This window comes from Peromyscus leucopus, chromosome 1 (assembly GCF_004664715.2).
Source record: "Peromyscus leucopus breed LL Stock chromosome 1, UCI_PerLeu_2.1, whole genome shotgun sequence".
NCBI classification, from domain to species: Eukaryota; Metazoa; Chordata; class Mammalia; order Rodentia; family Cricetidae; genus Peromyscus; species Peromyscus leucopus.
In genome coordinates this window covers 21,062,692-21,083,750 of record NC_051063.1, presented here as the reverse complement: position 1 = coordinate 21,083,750, position 21,059 = coordinate 21,062,692, and the positions used below count along the sequence as shown (strand labels likewise).

The 21,059-nt window shown below is 44.0% G+C and overlaps 1 protein-coding gene across 1 annotated transcript; it reads right to left on the bottom strand.

Moving 5' to 3' along the window:
- Nucleotides 1-231: 231 nt before the first annotated feature.
- Kcnv2 (potassium voltage-gated channel modifier subfamily V member 2) lies at nucleotides 232-13,269 on the bottom strand. Its single transcript, XM_028895115.2, has 2 exons — nucleotides 11,809-13,269; nucleotides 232-1,651 (listed from the first exon to the last, which is right to left on the bottom strand). Exons 1-2 carry the CDS (start codon nucleotides 13,204-13,206, stop codon nucleotides 1,370-1,372), a joined length of 1,680 nt encoding a protein of 559 aa, XP_028750948.1. The 5' UTR covers nucleotides 13,207-13,269; the 3' UTR covers nucleotides 232-1,369.
- Between the last annotated feature and the right edge of the window lie 7,790 nt (nucleotides 13,270-21,059).

Genomic DNA, 21,059 nt, shown 5'->3' with positions numbered 1-21,059 from the left:
CTCTGTGTTCTCTGTCCAAATGAGCCCTCTATCTCAAGATTTTGAGTTACAGTAGGCCTGTGGACCCAGAAAGGAATGAAAAAGCATGATCTTGCAGGGCGGTGGTGGCACATGCCTTTAATACCAGCACTCAGGAGGCAGAACCAGGCAGATCTCTGTGAGTTCAAGGCCAGTCTGGTCTACAGAGTGAGATCCAGGGCAGGCTCCAAAACTACACAGAGAAACCCTGTCTCAAAAAACAAAACCAAAAGAAAAAAAAAAAAAAGAATGATCTCAAGGAAAGAAATGACCCGAGGGCACTGATGGCCAACCCTCAGTCTGGAGGAGTCCTTCCTTCAGTGTTTATCACACAGTAATTGTTGAAAAGGCAGGTTTGCCACCCCTTTCCTGGAAAACAGAATGGAAGATGGAAGTCTGAGTTATGAATGAGGATGGGGGTGGGGGGACGCTCCTTTCAAGGGAGGGAGAAATTCACAATTACAGGCACATTTCATGGACCAAGTTTGGGTTCCCATAGTAATTCTAGACAGAGGTTCCTCAGCATTGGCCTCACTGACATCTAGTAATTTGTAGCGCAAGGGTCTGCCCTGTTCACTGTAGGGTTCCAGTCCTGTAGCATCCCACGCCCCTAATCTACTGGGTGCTGGGAGCCTGCCTTGTCCTCTTTCACTAGAGTGACAATCAAGAACATCTCCAAACATGACCTGGGGGACAAAAACTGCCTTTGGTTGTGAACCACTCACTGGTGGAGAACATAATTAGGCAGTACCACTCAGACACTTTGAACAGCCTTCTCATATTGAGCACGTACAAGTGTTATCTCCAATCCCAATACTCAGATTAAGAGGTAAGTGAGACTTTGTACATCTCATAGTTAAAGAGACCGAGGCTCAGAGGGTTGAAGTAAGTTCCCATAAATCTCCAAGCTGGTAGATCTGGGGTCCTGGCTGAGAGGTTGGTCTGACTCCAAAGCTTACAGAGCTCCTGCTGTAACACTCCATTGTCTGGAAAATTAAGAGCCCCCCTCCTTCTTTGAAGTAGGAAACCTCATCTCCAGTCAATTCAAGTCTAAAAATACATATTGAGCTGGATGCCATGAAAAGCTAAAAGAGACAGCTAAAATGTTGCTCCATGGATCCATTTCCAGTGCCAACGTCATACATGAACACAATCCAGTTACAGAGCAATGTGAGGCATTTTGAGTTTGCACCCAAATGAGCATTCCTAGAGTTAGAACTTTGAACCAAACACTCTTTGAGTGTGCCGGCTTCACATGGCCCCTTTGCTGCCAGAGGGTACCATAATTTTAAAAGAAGCAATGAAGCTTTGAAGTTCTTGGGGTCTAGCAGCCTTGGGTCCTAATGAAGTGTTAATTCTCATGCCTTGTGGTGGGCTGTGTGTTGCTTCCAGATAAACATTCAGCCATCTTCTTGGTGGCTCTCTTCATAAAGTCCACCTTTCCCCGCTCCCTACGGATGGCGGTGTACTCGTAGGCTTTGAGCTTGCTGTAGTAATCGGAGAACTTGTTGTAGAGGATAGAAATGGGCATCCCATTGAGAATAATCCCAAAAGCGATGCAGAGGAAGGCAAAAAGCCTGCCCAGGTGGGTCTCTGGGTACATGTCTCCATAGCCCACAGTGGAAATGCTTACCTGTAAAAAAGGAAAGCAGGATGGAAAGGTTAGCCCAAAGAAGGAAGAGAAAGGGAGAGCAGCCTGCAGCTATACATAACTGTTAAGAGCTCCCAGGGAGCCAGCTTTCAGAGGGGCCTGAAGGACTGTGGAAAGAATGCAAGCTATGGAGCTGAAAGGCTAGTTTAAGTCCTGACTATGACACATCAATGTTTTTAGATGCAGCACAGGGAGACACGATCCACTTTAAAGAGCTGTAGGAACAAGCATGATGTAACATATGTTGAATTCCTGTCATAGAACGTGTTCAGTAATTGTCTTTGCTTCCCTACCTCTTCCAGGCTGTATTAGGACAGGAGGATTCCCTGGAGTCACCTTCATCATGAATGTCTGAGAAAAATCCTGAGCTTAGAGGCAATCAGAACAGTGTTCAAGTCCAGACTGACCCTTCCCAGCTGGTAGGTCTTGGGACATACATTCAGAAGCTGGACCATCTCTCAGACATCTATAGAGCTATATACAAAGCAGTGGGCATAGTATCAGGCACCCAGGGCAATGCACACTCCATTGTGCTCCCGTCATCTTTAAAAGGAGACAATGATAACATTGCTCAGAGCTGCTGTGTAGTTCTATTTTCTTTTTTAATGCAGCTGCTTTAATTGTACTCATCTAGAGAAACACACTCATTACATTGTGAAGAGACCTTCAGAAGACCTTACGTTCACCCTTCATGAAATTCCTTTCATCATTCTTGACACACTGTTTTAAATCCCACTAATTAGAGATTTATTTAGGTTAACAAGCTTCCTGTTTAAAATGCAGATTCCCATGGGACTAGTTATCACTTAGTATAGCCAGAGAAAACCCTGGGGAAGCCCCCTGGGGACTGTTTTTATGCCTCATGTGCTTCCGTTGGTCCCCAGACTAAGTCACTGGGAGCCTGTGAAGCAGGGCTGTTGCTTACTGTAGTAAAAACATCCTCTTGCCAGCTCCAGGGGTGCTTGTTGCTCCCCGGATTTGTGTGATGGTTGTCCTGGTCTTCCAACAGATGGCAGTAATTATACAGTCACTCCCTTGCCACACTGAGATGGCCTTTGGCTCAGAAACGTAAGCACTGTTGGGCTGATGACGCAAGGGTTAGTTTGAACTTCCAAATGTGGTTGATTGATTGGAATGAAATGGAGAAATGAGCCAGCTGGGCAAAGCTGGCACTGATAAGAGCCACGGAAAAGGGAAAGGTGTGCTCCAAGGAAGGACAGGTCCCAAGGCTCACTGCTCCATCTCTGTCAAGAGAACTCCCTTTTCCCATGGCAGAGGAACACAAGCAAGCATGACAGAGGTAGGATGACATTTTCAGAGTTAGAGAAATAAGGACTGGGCTGGCTGGTGGCGGCGGTGCACGCCTTTAATCTCAGCACTCGGGAGGCAGAGCCAGGCAGATCTCTGTGAGTTCGAGGCTAGCCTGGTCTACAGAGCGAGACCCAGGACAGGCACCAAAGCTACACAGAAAAACCCTGTCTCTAAAAACCAAAAACCAAAACCAAAAAATCAAAAAACAAAAAAAAAAGGACTGTAGCTAGCAGTTTCTCCAGTCCTGCCTGGGCCCTGCAGTCCCATGGTCTGCTTATAAAATAATCACACAGAGGCTTAATATTATTTATAACTGCTTGGCCATTAGCTGAGGCTAACTATTGACTAGCACTTACACTTAAACTCAGCTCATTTCTGTTAATCTATATGTCACCACATGTTCCATGGATTTACCTGTGTGCCATTACATGCTGCTCCCTGGACAGTGGGCTGGCTTCTCCCGACTCAGCCTTCCTCTTCCCAGAATTCTCCTCATCTGCTTATCCTGCCTATACTTCCTGCCTGGCTACTGGCCAATCAGTCTTTTATTAAACCAGTGTACAAAAGCATTATCCCACAGCAAAGGACCACACTTGACTTCCTGGGTCTGAACCTACTTCACAGTTGTGTGAGTTTTGGGCAAAGCAGTTAAATTCTCTGCCTCAGTTTCTATTTTTGACATACGGAGATAATGATAGTACCTACTTGGTATGATTGTAATAGGAATCGAAGGTGTCCCTATCCTCAGGCTGTGGGAGCATATGCCTGAGGAAGACCTCAGGGGCCCTCTCTTAGAGCTAGCCCCAGCTGAAGAGAAGCAAACACAAACACTTATGGAGTAATTCTCCACCAGGAGCTTGACCTCTTTTGTCTAATAGACCTACAAACTGTAGAAACAGGACCCTCCGGACTTTGGCTAAATTCTGTGTGAGGGAGATTTCAAGGCAGCATTTCCCATGGCTTTGGTAGAGGATATTCTTTCCCCACACTCTGGATAAAAACATAAGGAACAGCAGAGACCAAGTTACACTTCAGTTCATCTCCACATCTGCCGGTGTGTCTGCATATATGTCTTGTCCCTGGCCATACCAGAGTCAGACCTCTTTCCACGTGTGCAAGCCAAGCTGTACTTTTCATCTATCACAAACACCATCACTTACACTCCAGGATGACCATGCAGTCATTGATTTTTTTTGTGGAGGCCACTGAAGAGAGTTTGGTGACTGAGACAAGTGATGATAGGAAGGGGTAGTTTTAGAACATGACACATCTCCAAAGGAGAGGCCCTGCAGTCAGCCAGACACACAAGGGTCAAACAGTGAGGAAAGGACTGGGGAGACAGAGAGGAAAGGAAGTGATTAATACACAAGGCTGTTATTAAGCTTTTGGTTAATTCCTATACTGGCTTAGCATCACCACAAACCTTACTTTCTTTAAGTTTTGTTTTCCATAAATTATCAAGACCTTTTCATTTTATTTCTTATTTTCTTTTATTTCGGATATGGTGATATAATTACAATATTTTTATTTTTTTGCATAAAATTTGAGTGAAAAGTCAAAAGCAAATTGTTTTGCCTTAAACAAAAATATCTGAAATACATAATTAGGTATGAAAAATCTTGAGTATCTTGGATCTCTAGTTTCAGAGAAGACACCTCTCTTGCTGGGAGGCTATGTGTATCTGGTCCCTAAGAATATGTTCAAAAATATAGAGTTGTTTTGCTGTCTGTTTTGAGGATAATTTTATGCAGTATGTAACCTTGTTCTTTTTTATTTATTTATTTTTGAGACAGAGTCGCACTATGTAGCTCTGGCTGTTCTGGAACTCACTATGTGGAGCAGGCTGGCCTAGAACTCACAGAGATCCACCTGCCTCTGTCTTCCAAATTCTGGGATTAAAGGTGTGTGCCCCTATGCCTAGTTTGTAATCTTGTGTTGTCCCTTGCTTCGGGGTAAGACTTAGGATTTCTTGGCTTAGGGAAGTTTCTGTAGATTACATAGCATATATCACACCTCCATAGATGATATTAACACAGAAGACCCCAGACTGACCAAATGACCTTACAGAGTGAGTTCTCCCATTAGCAAAAGATGAGTTTGCAAATGGAACCAAAGTGTCTGCAATTCATCCAAAAATCTAGCAAAACTGGCTATTTAATTAGTCTTAAACTGGAAGCTGACCATGCTACTGAAAACTTACAGCTTTCCCCTACTTCTGTGTTTCAAGACTCAGAACGTGACTGTCCCATGACAGCTCCCTCATTAATCAACAAATCCTGGTCTGCCAACCACTGTTCAGACAAGCATCAGGGTTTCCTCTGAGACAGGACTATCACACTTGAATTTCTCCTTCAACAAACAATGTTTGTTTCCCTCATGAAAAATAGGGAATAGATAAAATGTCTTGGCAGCCAGTAGTTCATGCATCTAGGAAGTATGATTCCAGGAAACAAACCTAACTAAGAAAATAATTATTACCCCTTCGGGTTTTCCCAAAGAAGAGAGCCAGTAAAGGCTGTTTTTCCTCTTAAAACTATGCTCAACAGTATATGTTGTCCTTCAAAGGCTATTTATCCATGCTACTGTTGCAACAAATATTTCTTGTTTGCAAATATTTCCTCTAGGATTGTAGTCTAATGAAACAATTCAGATAGGTACAAGTTGCTGTAGCCATCCTGATAATTAATCTTGATGTCAGTTGCCTACGTCAAATACTGAATGCAATCACTCTGGGGACAATTCCTCAAAGTATTTTGTAGTAAGAATAAGATTAACACTCTGAACAATGACTCTCATTTGGATGTTAGGGTATGCTACAGTTTTAACATGAGTGTAAGTGGTACAGAAAGGAGGAGGTTGGCCCAAGCTAAGGCAAACCACAGATGCAGGTCCAGCAATCTACCCATACAGAGGCAGCCAATAAAGATGCTCTATGCATCTTCAGCTTATTAAACACCTCTCCATCCCTTTGATGCTCACTCACACTTCACTGAAGTCATCTTGAACAAGAGGAGAAACAAGCTTTAAAGACATAAAAGGGGCCCCTGAGATACAAAACAAATAAACAAACAAAAACAAAAACAAAACCGGTGTCTTTGAGCTGTTGCCTCATTTATAACTGTTTCTGAACAAGCTAGAACTTCAATACTTTTCTGTACCAGATATTACAGGTAGTCCAGTCGAGTCCCAAGCCTGGTGCCCTTTTCTTTAATTCTCCAACTGGGATTCTACAGCCTACATTTCCCAGTTTCCCTTATTGGCTGTTTTTCAGAGCAGAGGCACATTTGGGAGCCTGGGAGGTAGGAAGGAGGTTGGAGGATCTCTGTGATTGACTCCGATTTCCATCATCATCATATGGCTCAGATAGTTTGAACCTCTCTGTCCCCCCAGCACCAGTCTCAAGGCGCCACCTTGTAGATCCGTGCACTAACTCCACATGGCCCTCCTCTGTAGGCCCAAGTCTGATAACACTACCATCTCCCATCTGTTCTTCCTGTCCTAAGGCCAATAGTTGTTCTCTCCATTTGCTACTTTTTTTCTTTTACCCTCCTAATAACCGCACATCTTTTTCCTCAGCAAATCCTCACCTTGATTTCCATTTTCCTGACTGTACCCCAATTTACTTCATATATGTGTTGTTTCCAAGCAATCAATTAAAATAAATTTCAGTGATCTTCCAAAGACCAACTATTTTCAAGGAAATGATACTATCATTTAGGAAAGCAAAGAGGGAGAGCCAGCTCTGTGGGGCACAAAACTATCTGGTGCCCCAGCCTAAGACAGGTTTCCTTTTAGGAGAGTTTTAGAAGTGATGGGTTTATGCCATAGTTTCCTCTTTTACTTCTACAACTTTAATTTTTCTGGAAGAGTCCAAAGGAAGTGGTTTGTTGACAATCTAACTGGCCTTTTTACTTGAAAACAAGCCCACTCAGGAGGCTGATGGTTACAGCTTCATCACAGAGTTATCGTTGTTGGCCCATAGGATGTATTTGCCAATTGGGTAACCCTGAAAACCCCTACATGGCTGGCACTGTTTCAGGCATGGCTTTCTGATCTACATACTCAGAAGCTTGCCCTTCTTAAGTCTCACAATCCTCCCTCCACCCCCACCCCCCGGCCCCAGTAAAGAAGGGATCATTCCCTTTAATTTCTCCTAAAATGCATCTGGAATCAAAGGTTATTGCTTCCATGTGATAAAGACTATCAGATAGATTGATGTGGTAGCTTCTACTTATTACAGACTTACTACAGGCTAGTATGTTACATGTGTTTCTTATTACATGAGTGCTCACAAATAACCAGCATTTGGCAGATGAGAAGGGTCTATCTTACATACATAAGCAATTGCAGATGTAAGGCTCCACGAGGGATTTGTTCTTACATGTATAAGGGCTGCACAAGAGTGAAATTTTTCACAATAACAAAAGTGACTTATTTCTTTTAAAACTCCCACTTGAATTACAGAGGGTTGAAGGATCCTTGGCATTAGGGAGAGGGATGATATTAAAAGCAGATCAGCTTGCGAATTGTTCTCTAAGTTCTGGTAAGGAACAAACAATACCTAGGAGAATGAGTCGGAGAATCTGTGTCTCATGTGAGTAGCATAAGATTCTATCAATCATAGCCAGGTGTGGGAGCACATACCTTTAATCCTAGCATTTGGGAGGCAGAGGCAGTGATCTCTATGAGTTCAAGGTCCTCCTGGTCTATTAGTGAGTTCCAGGTCAGCCAGAGTTACACTGTGGGACCCTGTGCCAAATGAAAAGAAAAAAGGAAAAGAAAATATCTATCATATTTCTTTTTACTTCACCTTGACATTTCAATATGTGAGTGTATGGGTATAATATATTTGAGCAGTAATATATTACTAGAGTAGGATGATTTTTTTTATTAGATCTAACTTACTGTACCTCCCTGCCACCAAGGTATTTTCTATAAGTCCCACAAAGCTTTTGTACTTTCCTGTCCTGCCCTGACCCTTGCTTGAGTATGGTCATGTGACTTGCTTTGGGTTGAGCTGATACCTACAATTCACCAAGTTGAGCAAATATGAACAGAAGTGATATGATGCAGTGCTTGCATAGTTAGGTCTGTACTCTCTCTCCTGACCTTTACCACAGCCAAGAGACAGGTCTGTAGAAGTACGAGGGACATGGAGCCCAGCTTCCTCCTTTTATCTTTATACCATCTTTAATCCAGCTGGGCTGTCAGACATGAGAGTGAGGGTTACCAGATGAAAAGAACTTGAAGTTTAAACAGACCAGATTAGTTGCTCACAGGCATTTACTTATTTATTTATTTATCTATTTATTTACTGGGGCAAGATCTCACTGTACAGCTCTGGTGGGCCTGGAACTTGCTATGTAGACCAGGGTGGCTTCAGTCTCATAAAGATCTGCCTGGTTTTGCCTCCTAAAGGCTAGAATTAAAAGCATGCACAACCACACCTAGATTTAGTGGCTCACTTTTATATTCATGCACTAAATGAATGCTTGATTCTTTAAGTCATGCAGTGTTGGCAGGGGTTGTGATATGCCATTGCTGTGGCAGTAAGAAACTTGTAACTTATACATCATTTATAAACAAGCAAATGTGTATGTATTTGGGGGTTGTGCTCAAGGTTTTAGGAAAAAGTATATGTGCTCAATAAAATACTTGTGGGCCAGTTACTTTTAAAATCCCACCTCTCTTTTTTATTTATTTAAATTTTTAATTAGCGTACAGAGTAACATGTTGCCTATGGTCAAAATCCCACTTCTCACCTCCTTATGCCTGTTTAGTTATGTAGATTTAAGTGAATTTCTTCTCATGGTTCAAACTTGATCTCAAGGTCATCTCATCTCTAACATGACATTTCTGCTATACCATGAAAAATAAATTCTGCCATCCCAACTGCTCTCTATCCTGCTATCCCATGTTTTCTCATACCAATATTAGAAATGATTACATTTCTTTCTGCACTAAAATGTAAGCATCATAATGGAAAGATACCCTCCACCCATCATTCAATGCTTAGTGTTTAGAATATGACCTGGCATACTGCATGTCCTCAGGGAGGAAGATGGACTTTTGTGGGTTATTTTACATCTTCTCACTTTACAACTATGTCTAAGTACCAGGACACTTTGTGTCTATCATTTCATGGTGTTCTTTCCTCCTTGCTCTCTGATAATAAAATGTCTAAGTACATAACATGCAAGATAATCAAAGTACCAAAAAGAGCTGAGCTTATAGCATCAGTTCTGAGGAACGCCACAGTCCTAGAATAATCAAGGAAATTGTTCCTACTGGGTTTTTAGGTTTGCCCGGGGGGAGAAAACACAAGTTATCAGTCACTTGTGCACTTCATAATGATTTGTCCTGTATAAACCTCAGAACAAACTGGATAAAGGTCACTGGTAGGGGGTAAGGTAGGTTGAATGGGGAGGTCAGAATATGTGAGATTTGGTTTGTAAAAACCGTGTTTGATAAAGATAAGGGCTCTATACTCCAAACCCCTCACATTGATTAAAACAATAATAGGTAAACTATTTCACAGATTAAAAAAAGTCAAGGGTGATTTAACTTTTGTTGGGAATTTTTTTTAAAAAAAATTACTGATTCTGAATAAAATGAATTTATTACCAGAAGAGAAAAAGCTTCACTTGGCATTAATTAGCACAGGAAATTAAGTGATCAATGAGCATTAACATCAAAAATATTTAAAGTTAAAAAATCAGTATTAATAGGTCTACTAGAAGTATTTATATAGCACAAATATTGTGGCCTAAAACGAGTTGGAAGCCCCATAGTGCCATGGCCTGTTCACCATAGCCTTTTAAGATCTTTGGCTGAATAAAAATTTGACTTTAAAACTTTGTATTATGGGGCTGGAGAGGTGGCTCAGGGGTTAAAAGCACTGCTGCTCTTCCAAAGAGCCCGGGTTCAATTGCCAGCACCCACGTGGCCGCTCACAACTGTCTGTAATTCCAGTTCCAAGGAATCCAACGCCCTCATACCGGCAAACCAATTTACTTGCAATAAAAATAAATAAATAAAAACCTTTGTATTATATTGTCAGCATGTGGATTTGCGGTTTGCATTTCCACTTTAGTCACCTTTAAAGTAAATGTCATTTGCTGGGGACAAATCATCCTCCAAGAACTCCATCTGTACACACGGTTTATCTACTATGGAGATGACCTTTCAACACTTGGAATCTGATCAGAGCAGCAGCCTCTGACAAGCTTGCTCAGAAGAGCCTAACAGCACCCTTACTTTCAGCTTGAAAGGGAAGGAAGACCCAGTGAGCTGCAGGGGACTGCAAGTCCAGCTTCCTCTTGTAGAGACATGGGGATGAGGAAGGTGAATGGTGGCCTGAAATCTCCCGGTCAGCTACCTGGAATCATGGTTAATTGCTGGAATCCTGGAGGCTAGCCCCTGATGTCCTGCTCTGTCAGTGGCCCTGGGGTTAGGTTTATCTCAGAATTTTGTACTGGACTGTGTGCTGACATCGTCAATGTTAATGTCATAAACATCTGCTCTCATTTGCATTAGCATCTGCTTTAAAGGAGAAAAACGAAGAAGCTATTCAATTCTTCCTCATACCAGCAAGTTTACTCACTGATCTGAGGTAAGGTGGTTAGTATCTTTCAGGGATTTATCTAGTATACCAGAAATAGGCATTTTAAGTAAATGGTATAGGTTAGTATAAAGAGTCGAGTATTCAAAACAGTGATAAGAATAACAAGTATATTAACAGTCACATTAGGCAAGGTGTGACAATGACTGAAAGCTTGCAAGGCCCAGTGGCAGGGCAAGGAAAGGACATGGAAGTTAGAGTAGCACGGACTTACATTTTATCCCTGGGGATCACCTCCAGCTGTGCGCCTACCCCCACACTCTCTGGACCCCGGCGCCTCTGGTTATAAAATGGGACAATTACACTCTATCCTGGAAGAACTGCAGTGTAGTTAGAAGTTAGATGCATCTTTCCACACTCAGACTTAACTAGAACAAGAGGCAGTAAGGTCTCCGTCAGGGTCAACATTGTTCAGCCAAATCTTACCCGCCCCCAACATATCTATAGTGTCCTTCAAACACTGAAGCTACTTCTTACTTGTCCTCTTAAAAAGAGGGTGACAACAGCCATTTCTTTGTGATGTTTAAGTAAAATCAGCTTTATAAATCATTTAGGACGCTAAGTGTCCAATAAGTGGCCACTGGGCAATGAGGAGGCCTATTGTATCCACAAAATGTGGATCATTTCTCACTTTTCTTAAATTCTGCCTGCCAAAGATTTCTTTCTTCTTCTTCTTCTTCTTCTTCTCCTTATCCCCCTCCTCCTCCTCCTCCTTCTTCTTCATGTTTTGCTTTTGTTGTTCATTCTCTCTCTCTCTCTCTCTCTCTCTCTCTCTCTCTCTCTCTCTCTCTCTCTCTCTCTCTCTCTCTCTCTCTCTCCCCCTTTGAATTGGGAGGGCCTCAAGTAACCTAAGCTGGCCAAGGCTGGCCTTGAATTCCTGACCCTCCTCGCTCCACCTCCCAAGTGCAAGGATTACAGGATTCATGCAACACCTCATCAGCTCCCTGTTAAGGACTTTCAGATCAAACCTGGATTTGAAAATCCTTAGGACCATGTAAAATTGAGTTAGTAAACAACAATCTTGATGTCGTTCCAACTTGATGTCGTTGTGTTGGAGGCAGCCATGTGGTGCAGAGGTGCATTATCCTTTAGCCAGACCAGGAAAGGTCAAGAGACAAGCTCGCAAAGGCTTGACCAAGGAAAGGGAGGGGTGGAGTGTGTCGTCCTGGGAGAAAGGATGAAGAAGCACAAGCACCATAGTACTCACCGCAGCCCACCACCAGGCATGGAGGATGCTGGTGAAGTTGGTGCCAGGCACATCGTGCTCTACCGAGTAGACAGCTGCGGAGAAGGAGAAGATGCCCATAGTGATGAAGAGCATCAGGCAGCCCACCTGCTGGTAGCACTGGCGCAGCGTGAAGCCAAAGGCACGCAACCCGGTGGAGTGGCGTGCCAGCTTGAGGATGCGGAAGATGCGCATGAGGCGCATGATGCGCAGCACCTGACCCACCTTGCCCACGCGCCCCACGGTCTCCAGGTCATGTTCCATCGGGGAACCCTTGCCACCCCTCTGGTCCTCGCTCGTGAAGCACTCAAGCAGCAGCTGCAGGTAGAAGGGCAGAATGGCCACCAGGTCCACCAGGTTGAGGGCGCTGCGCGCGAAGCGTCGCAGGTTGGGGGTGGAGGCGAGGCGCAGCAGGAACTCCAGGGTGAAGAAAGCCACACATAGCATCTCCACGAGCTCCAGGATGGGCCTCGGGTCCCCACCACCTGTGCCCTGCTCGGCCTGGTGCTGCATCTCCTCCACTGTGTTGAGCGCCAGGGCCACCACGGAGATGAGTACGAAGAGGTTGGAGGCCACCCCCATGACCTTGGCGGCCACCGAGGAAAAGGGCTTCTCCATGAGGTTCCAGAGGCGGCGACGCTGCGGCCCGTAGAAGCGCATGTCCCGGAAGAGCTCCTCGGCCTCCTCGGCCTGTGCCTGTGCACGCAGCTCCCGCTGGATCTTGAGCTGCTCGCTCAGTTCATCCCTCCGCTCCTCAAAGCAGATGCGACAACAGCGTGGTGTGTACTTGAGCCTCACGCCCCAGTAGCCTAGCTCCTCCAGGAAGCTGCGGGGACACAGCTCATCTCTCACCAGCAGCACCCCAGATATGTAGAAATTATAGATGAGCTGGAAGACCGCGGGGTCACGGTCAAAGAAGTACTCATCTGTCTGTGCCTCGTAATCGTCGCACAGGCCCAGCTGGCAGCTGCGGCTGGTGGAGGTGACCAGACGGCCCAGACGCGTTTTGGGGTAGTTGGCTAGCTCGTAGCATTCCAGCTGGTAGCTGTGGCCGCCTACGTTCACTTTCAGCGTGGAGAGCTGGACTGGAGTGTCAGTATGGGCATCCAGAGGGGCCGTGGGGCGCTCCGGCTGCTGGTCCTCCTCCGCAAGGTCATCCTTCCAGTCCTCTTCCTCCTCCCCGCCGTCCTCATCTTCCTCAATGTAGTAATTGTAGGTCCACGGTGGTGTGATGCTGGCCTGAGAGCCAGTGCGGGCTCCCAAGGAGCAGATGCTCCTGCGATGTTGGTTGCTCCTGGTGCTGGGCACCTCCTCGGTCTCTGGAATAGTCCAAGGCTTGTAGCTCAGTGATGGTCTCCTCTCGTTGCTCTGTTTCAGCATGGCTGTGGGAGTCAGGCCACTTGCCTGTGGCTCCTGCTTGTCTAGGGTCCCTGGTCTGCTTACTGCCGGGGGAAGGACAGATAGCGTGCCCTGCACTGTCTCAGAGAGACCAGCCTACCAGGGGCCCCAGACATTACCCTCAAAGCTGTTCTTCCTGGCCTGAAAAAGCCCAGGCTAGCCTGCCAGATCTGAACACTAGCGGCAGAGAGGCTCGAGTGCTCTAATCTTGCTGATAGGGAAGAAGCAAGTGTTAGGAGGGATTTGGGGCCTCTTAGCCAGTTCTTCCCCCACCCCTCTGACGTGGAGGGTGATTATGTGGTCTTAAATCTCCAGATAATCAGAAGAAGGCGGAGATTATTGCTAATAAAAATGTCGGTCAGCCTTGCCCTGGGGAAGTGCTTAGGGTATGTGTGCTGAGTGAGGTAAAATCAACTGAATTAGCTAGAGAATATGGACGCCCCTGTCTTCATCGTTTAAGTTTGAGATCGAAGCTTCTGCCCTCAGAAAACCCACTGTGAGCAGTAATGACAGCAAAAAGCTGACATTGTGACTAGCCAGTTTATGACCCTTTGTTTAGATCCTCTAGAATTATTTTTCTTTTATCGGAAATAGATTTTTTCCCCCACACAATGGTTCCCCCACACACACTCCTCCCAGTTCCTCCTCACCTCCTCTCCCATCCAAATGCACACCCTTTCTGTCTCTCCTTAGAAAGCAAACAGGCATGTAGGGAATGATAATAAAATAAGACAAATAAAAATAGACAAAGAAGAATACAACAAAATGACCAAAAAAGAGCAGAGACACACACATTCGCACACACCAACATTTCATAAAAACACAAAACCAGGAGCCATAATAGATACGCAAAGGACCTCTAAGGTAGAAAAAAAATTGCCCTGACAACATTATGAGACAAAGAACCTCCAAAGATGCCACTGAGATAGTTTTGTGTTGGCCATGTACTGCTGGGCATGGAGCCGACTCCTCAGAATGGAATCTCAGTGAGTCTCCCTCAGAGGAAACTAATTTTTCATTTGCAAGTGGCTATCAATTGCAGAGAGCTTTTAGGTTAGGAATGAAGGCATGTGCCCACCTCTCCTTTTCTCTAGGACCTCATCTGGTGCAGACCCATGCAGGCTCTGTGCATGCTGCCACAGTCTCTGTTATTCATATGAGCTCCAGTCTTGTGTCTAGAAGACCTTGATTCCTTGGTGTCCTCCAGCTCTTCTGGCTCTTACACTCTTTCTGCCTCCTCTTCTGTGAGTTCCCTGAGTCCTGAAGGGAGGAATTTGATGGAGACAATCACTTTAGGGCTGAATGTTCCAAAGTCTCGAACTCTCTGCACATTGTCTGGCTGTGGGTCTCTGTATTTGTTCCCATCTGCTGCAGGAGGAAGCTTCTGGAGAGAGCTGAGCAAGGCACCAATCTGAGTATAGCAGGATGTCCTTAGGAGCCATTTTATTGCTACGTTCTCTTAGCAAAACAGTAGTATTTGGTTTTCCCCCAGGTCCCTGGCCTATCTAGTCTCAGGCTCTTAGCCACCCAAGCAGTGTTGGGTATGGGTTCTATTTCATGGAGTGGGCCTTAACTTAAATCAGATATTGGCTGGTTATTTCCACAAGCTTTGTACCACTGTTGCATCCATTCCCTGTTTTTTGAGAATTACATACAAGAATGCAATGATATATGATCATATCTACCCCCTCCCCAATTCCCCTCACTTTGTCCCCACAACATGACCCCTTCCAACTTCATGTCGTTTTTATATTATTATTTACTGTATTAGATATTTTCCCACTGCAGTGGTGAACTACCCTGGCCAAGACAACTGACAGAAGAAAGAACCATTTCTCATGGTTCCAGAGAAAGAGTACATAATGGGAGGAGGGGATGGGGTGTAGGAGGGCAGAGGAGAAAGCTGGGAGATCACTTCTTCAATCCCTTGCATGAAGGAGAGACAGAACAAACCATAAGTAAGAGGACGCTACACACTTTCAAAGCCAGCACCCCCCCCACCCCCGCACATATTTCTTCCAATAAGTCTGTACCCCCTAAACCTCCCCCAAACAGTGCCACCAACTGGTGACCAAATGTCCAAGTACATGAGCCTATGGTGGATCTTTCTCATTAAAACCACCATACTCACCAAGTACAGTTAGTGTTGCCTATAGGGCATGGGTAGGGGCAAGCCAATGGATCATGGGAAATGGATCAGTGGATCCACCCTCTAAAAAGAATGATTCTTCCTCTCTCTGCAACTACCCACTGCCAATAGCGCCTCAGTCAGAGGTGGGGCCTGGAGACTGTCTACCCCACTGATGCTAGAGTTCCGTCTAGCTTGATCATAGGTAGATCTGGTATAGTAAGCACAGCTGCTATGAGTTCATGATGGGGACAGCTATGCCCAGTCCAGAAGACAGTACTTCACAGCACTCCTCCTCATCCTTCCAATTTTACATTCTTTCCACCCTCTTTTCCAAGATGGTCCCTGAGCCTCGGTGGTGGTGGCATTAATATAGCTGTCCCATTTAGAGCTGAGCACCCACTCTCCTATTCCCAGCACTTGGAACAGTCACGTGTCTTGTCACTGATTGCAACCCTCTGCAAACAGCTTTTCTGACCAAAGCTGAGAGTATCCCAGGTCTATGGGTATAAGCATAGATATTTGGAAGGCAATTCGACAGCATGATCATTTAGCTAAAATAACAACAGCAGGTTATACTCCGGGGCCAATGATCTTTCCCAGCCATGGGCTTTTGACTGGGATTATAGTATTAGGCATGAAATTCCTCCCTGTGGAGCAGGCCTCACATCCAATCAAAGCCCTGCATACCATAACAACTTGCCAGGCAGGATGGACTGGTGCAGTAGTGGCCTGACCAGCATGACCATATGGGGTCACAGAACTTGCAGGGCCTTACGGGACCTCTTCTCTTCCACTCACACAGTTGAGTTTCTCCCTGTGATTCTCCTTAACAGCACTGCATCGGAGTCAGGTCTGTACCATTTCACTTTCTCACTTCCTTTTTTCTTGTACCTTTAAAACAGTCATTCTCAACCTTCCTGATGCTCAGACCCTTTAACACAGTTCCTCATGCTGTGGTGACCCCCAACCATAAAATTATTTCATTGCTACTTCATAACTTTAATTTTGCTGCAGTTATGAATCATATGGAAATATCTGTGTTTTCTGATGGTCTTAGGTGACCTCTGTGAAAGGGTCATTTGACCTGCCCCCCATGGGTTGAGAACCAATGCTTTCAAAGCTAAGGACAGGCTTCAAGGTAGACTCCTAGGATTGAATGTAAGTTTGTAGGCCTTGTTCAACTGTGTTGGCTTCTTTCCAGGGAGAGGGTTTTCATTATTTTTCACTTCAAGTGCTGAGGTGGAAGTGAGGGAGGGAGACAAGGGTGCCATTGGAGGAGCTCATCATTTCTTGTTGGTGATGCATGCACTTTTGCAAGGAGGTTGACAAATGAGCCAGGGGACAGATGAGGTACAGAGCAGGAGGAAACTTGTTTTGAACAGGGAATTGACTCTGAAATTCAATTTGTTTTGATTAGCTAATACATATTCATGTTAAAACTTCAGGAGATACAAGGGTTCATTACGGTAGAAACAGTCCATTTCCCACCACAGCCTCTAGCTGTCAGGTTACCTCCAAAGAACAAAAAATTGTTACTATTTTCTGGTTATCCTTCCAGGACTATTTTGAACATACAATTTAAAAAAATCTGCCCATCTTTATCTTATGATCTGCTCACCATCAACATAAATCACTGGACATGATAGACTGATGTTTTTCCAGGTAACCATACATCTTGAAGGTGTTTCAATACATTAATATAATTATTTCATTTTGAAAATATCCATTAAGCAGGGTATCCCAATTAGCTTTAATTGTCAACCTGGCACAGCTTAGAGTTACCTGAGATAGGAGTCTCAACTGGAGGATTTCTCAGATCAGATTGGCTTATGGACATGTCTCTCTCTCTCTGTGTGTGTGTGGGGTGTGGTCTTGATTATAGGTTGATGTAGGAGGATCCAGCCCACTGTGGGTGGCACCATTCCTTGGGCTGTATAAAAAAGCTAGCTAAGCATGAGCCCAGAAGCCAGCTAGCTCATGGTATCCTCATTGTTCTTGCTGTATTTTTTTGGCAATGAAGTGAGATCTTTGATCAGAAGTAATGCTGTGTGAAATAGCAAGTTGGCCTGCTTTCAGGTTCCTGCCTTGACTTCCCTCAGTGATGGACTGTGACCTGGAAATGTAAACCAAATATACCCCACCCCATATTGCTTTTAATCAGAGTGCTTTTTCACAGCAACAGAAAGGAAACTGGAACACAGGACATGATAACAGACAATTAGACTCTTTTCTTGCTTTGCTCTCAGAAACAAAAAACAATAGAAGCATGAATTACTTCATATGTATATTACTTCCTATATATTTGAGACAGATGGGGGACAAATTGTTAGAGATGAAATTATTAAGTCAAAAACTTATTAACTTGACAGTGCCAAATTTTTCTCAACCAATGTTTTCCCAGATTATAACCCTCCATCAATGGATGAACTTTATTATCACTCTTGGAACTGCATGTTTTACATGTACAAATGATAATATGTGTGCTAGTTTTATTTTGATGTCATTTTGTTTTGTGGTGGTGGGGCATCTAATCCAAGTCCTTCCAGTGTTGGATGAGCACTCCATCACTGAGAGTTTTTTGACCAGTTTTGTATCTCGCCACTGCCTGAAGTCCATTGCAAACCCAGTTTATTTGTTTATGTTTGTTTGCTGTTTATGGACATGATTGAACATTTATGTGATTTAAAGCTGTTGTATTTCTTTTCCTGAGAATTATCTGTTTGTGTATTTTGTTCTTTTTTTCCATCGAGTTGTTGGTAATTTTCTGACCATGTGATTTTGCAGAAGATGTATCATGAAAGTAGTCTGCTCACCTGCAGTCAGGACTGCAAACACTTTTTCTAGATTCATCCTTTGGGGGAGATTTCCCCACATCAATATCTCATTTCATGAGCTAAAGGGATGACTCCATCAGCAGAGTGCTTGCACAGCATGAGGACCCGAGTGCAGAGCTGGCCCCAGAATCTGAGATGTGTCTAGTCTAACTGCCACTCTAGACCGTGGCGGCTGGATTGTCAGCCCCTAGTGATTTGCTATTTAGAAAACATTCCCTTTGGGTCCTGATCTTCATTTATTGGTCCCTCTAAGCATCCTAGAACCAACTTCGAGCATTGGTGTCTCAACCCCAGTTGAAACAGGGCTCATTACCTGTCCTGCCATTGAGGAAGTGGATGCAAGGCATTGAACACAAAGTGAGGACACCTACTGTATACGCGACGCTATGCTACCTTTAAGCTCTGAGCGACACGGATACCATCTAGTCCCACTGCTCACTTTAGAGCCAAGGAAACTCAGGCATCTCATAGGTCTGATGACTTGCTTCAGGCCCCACAGAAAAGTCGGTTAGCACTTAAATCTTTCTAGAACTCTGTCTGGCTCCAGGTCTGTGGACCTGCCCTCTAACTTACTGATTCTACTCATTGTTTGTTTTTCACTTAGAACTTGTACCTTGGTGAAACATGGACATAGTGTGGATGCTGACCCGGTGTGTTAGAGCATCTTAAATATCAGAGCCTAGCATTAAGATAATGGGGATTGGTTATCTAAGTTAATTGCCTTCACTGATCTAATTTCATGGAATAGTTCTGACCTCCATTTGCTGTTACACATGTAGTCACTGACTGAGGGTCATATACACTAAAAAGTAGGTTTTCTTCTCCATAACCGGAGCCTTGCTTATTTCCTATTGAAGATCAGCCCCTCCCTGTTGACCTTGAAACAGATTGAACTCTTTAATTGGACACTGGTTTGCATCTACGCCCCCCCCCCCCCGGCATTCCACTTCACCCCAACCTCTATAGGTAGCCTCTACTCTGAACAAAAAGGTACTCTCTGACATGGACTTCAGAAAAACAGAAAGGAGTTAACGGAAAATGCTTTTGCCTGTGAGAGTTTTTTTTTTTCTATCTCAAAATTTGCATTCAAAATTATACTGAGGCAGAGAAATATGGAAGAGAATGGGGAACATCTGCTCTGACGCAGGCATTACCGTGGTGACAGGGGCTCCCTGGAGCAGAGTGATGGAGCCAGATGATGCTCCCAAGGAGATTTGCCGAGTTAAAAAGTGGCATCTGTGAAACCTAGTAAGAATATAAGGAATGTGCTGGAACAGATGGTATGTGAAGAACATTGGAATAAAATGGTTCCCTGAAAACCTTTCAAGGATTAGTAAATGCAGCAAAGGGGAAAGAGAACAAAAGATTAATGACAACTAGATTGTATTATGCAACTTTCCTATGTAGCTTTACTCTAGAATGATTTTTTTTTTTTTTTTTTTTTTTTTTTTTTGGTGCAAGTCACCAGTGGTCAGTCATAGCAAAGTTATGTGGTGTTGACAAACTTTTTTTTTTTTTCTACTCTGAAAGATTAATCTAAAGTGCTCTGAGAGATTTTTTTTTTTTTTAACTTCAAGGGATGTTCAAGGAATTAGAACAGAAAGGCTGGTCCCGAGTGGATGTATATCTGTGTGGGAGAGACACACACTGAAAAAAATCAAACTAAGAGCTTAGACAATGTATTTACAATTATATTGTTCTTTGGGTGATGCAGCTTACATTTCAGAGCAGTCAGCTGATGTCAGATACCTGTGGGAAATGTCAGTATACTAGATTGAAGAACAAACAAAAACTGGGTTAGTCCATTGTCAACAAAAGGTTCATAAAAAAAGAAAAGATTACGATGACATAGAAACCATGAGCGTGCAACCCTGGACTGGACGCTGCTGAAGGGCTGATGACTAAAATGTACCATTCTTTTGAGAAAGGCCACAACTTTCCTTGCCCTCATAGTTTTACCTTTGCTTTCTTCTAAAATTAAAGTGGCACAAGTTTATTTTACTGCCTGCTTCCGACAGAACATGGGAACTATGACTGAGTCAAATCCCTTTAAAGAGAACTGCTATTGCGCTTATTCTTGAGGGTTCCGTGCGGCACAGGAAGCTGGAAGATGCTTCTGTATATGGCCATCATTTCCCTCCTATGATGAGATACATGGAGAAACTGATGAGGCAGCCACCAAGGATCCCTGTTCGTCCTACTTTGCCCTAAGTGAGCCCATGACTTTTCACCTGTGACTACAAGGTGACTAGAAAAGGGAGAGCCTATGGAAAGAGGCAAAAATGACAAGGAACCCCTCACAGTGATGTTTTGGAAGGAGGCCCTTACCGGCACCTTCCTTTGCTCCTTTTCTGCTGTGACTGAGACAACAGAGTTTCGTACTTATAATGTGATTGGAATTCTAGATGTGTGGAGCTGGGCATTGATAGGTCATCTTAGGCTATCTATCACCTTGTGTAAATATCAACTGTGAGTTACTTGTACGACTGTAGCAGATGCTTATATTATACCCAAATTACTCTAAAAATTTAGAAAGGTGCATTACTTAGTACTAAACAATCATTTCCCCCCATTTAAAAAAATGAATTATTTGTGTGTGTGTGTTTGTGTTTGTGTTTGTGTGTGTGTGTGTGTGTGTGTGTGTGTGTGTGTGTGAGAGAGAGAGAGAGAGAGAGAGAGAGAGAGAGAGAGAGAGAGAGAGAATGAGAATGTGGACACTCACATATCATGTGCATGTGGAGGTCAAAGGTAACTCTTTGGAATTAGTTCTCTCCTTCACAGTGGGTTCTAGAAACTGAACTCAGGTTGTTACCTTGGCAGGCACTTCCGTTACTGAGTCTTCTTGCTGCCCCTCATTCCCCACAAAGATT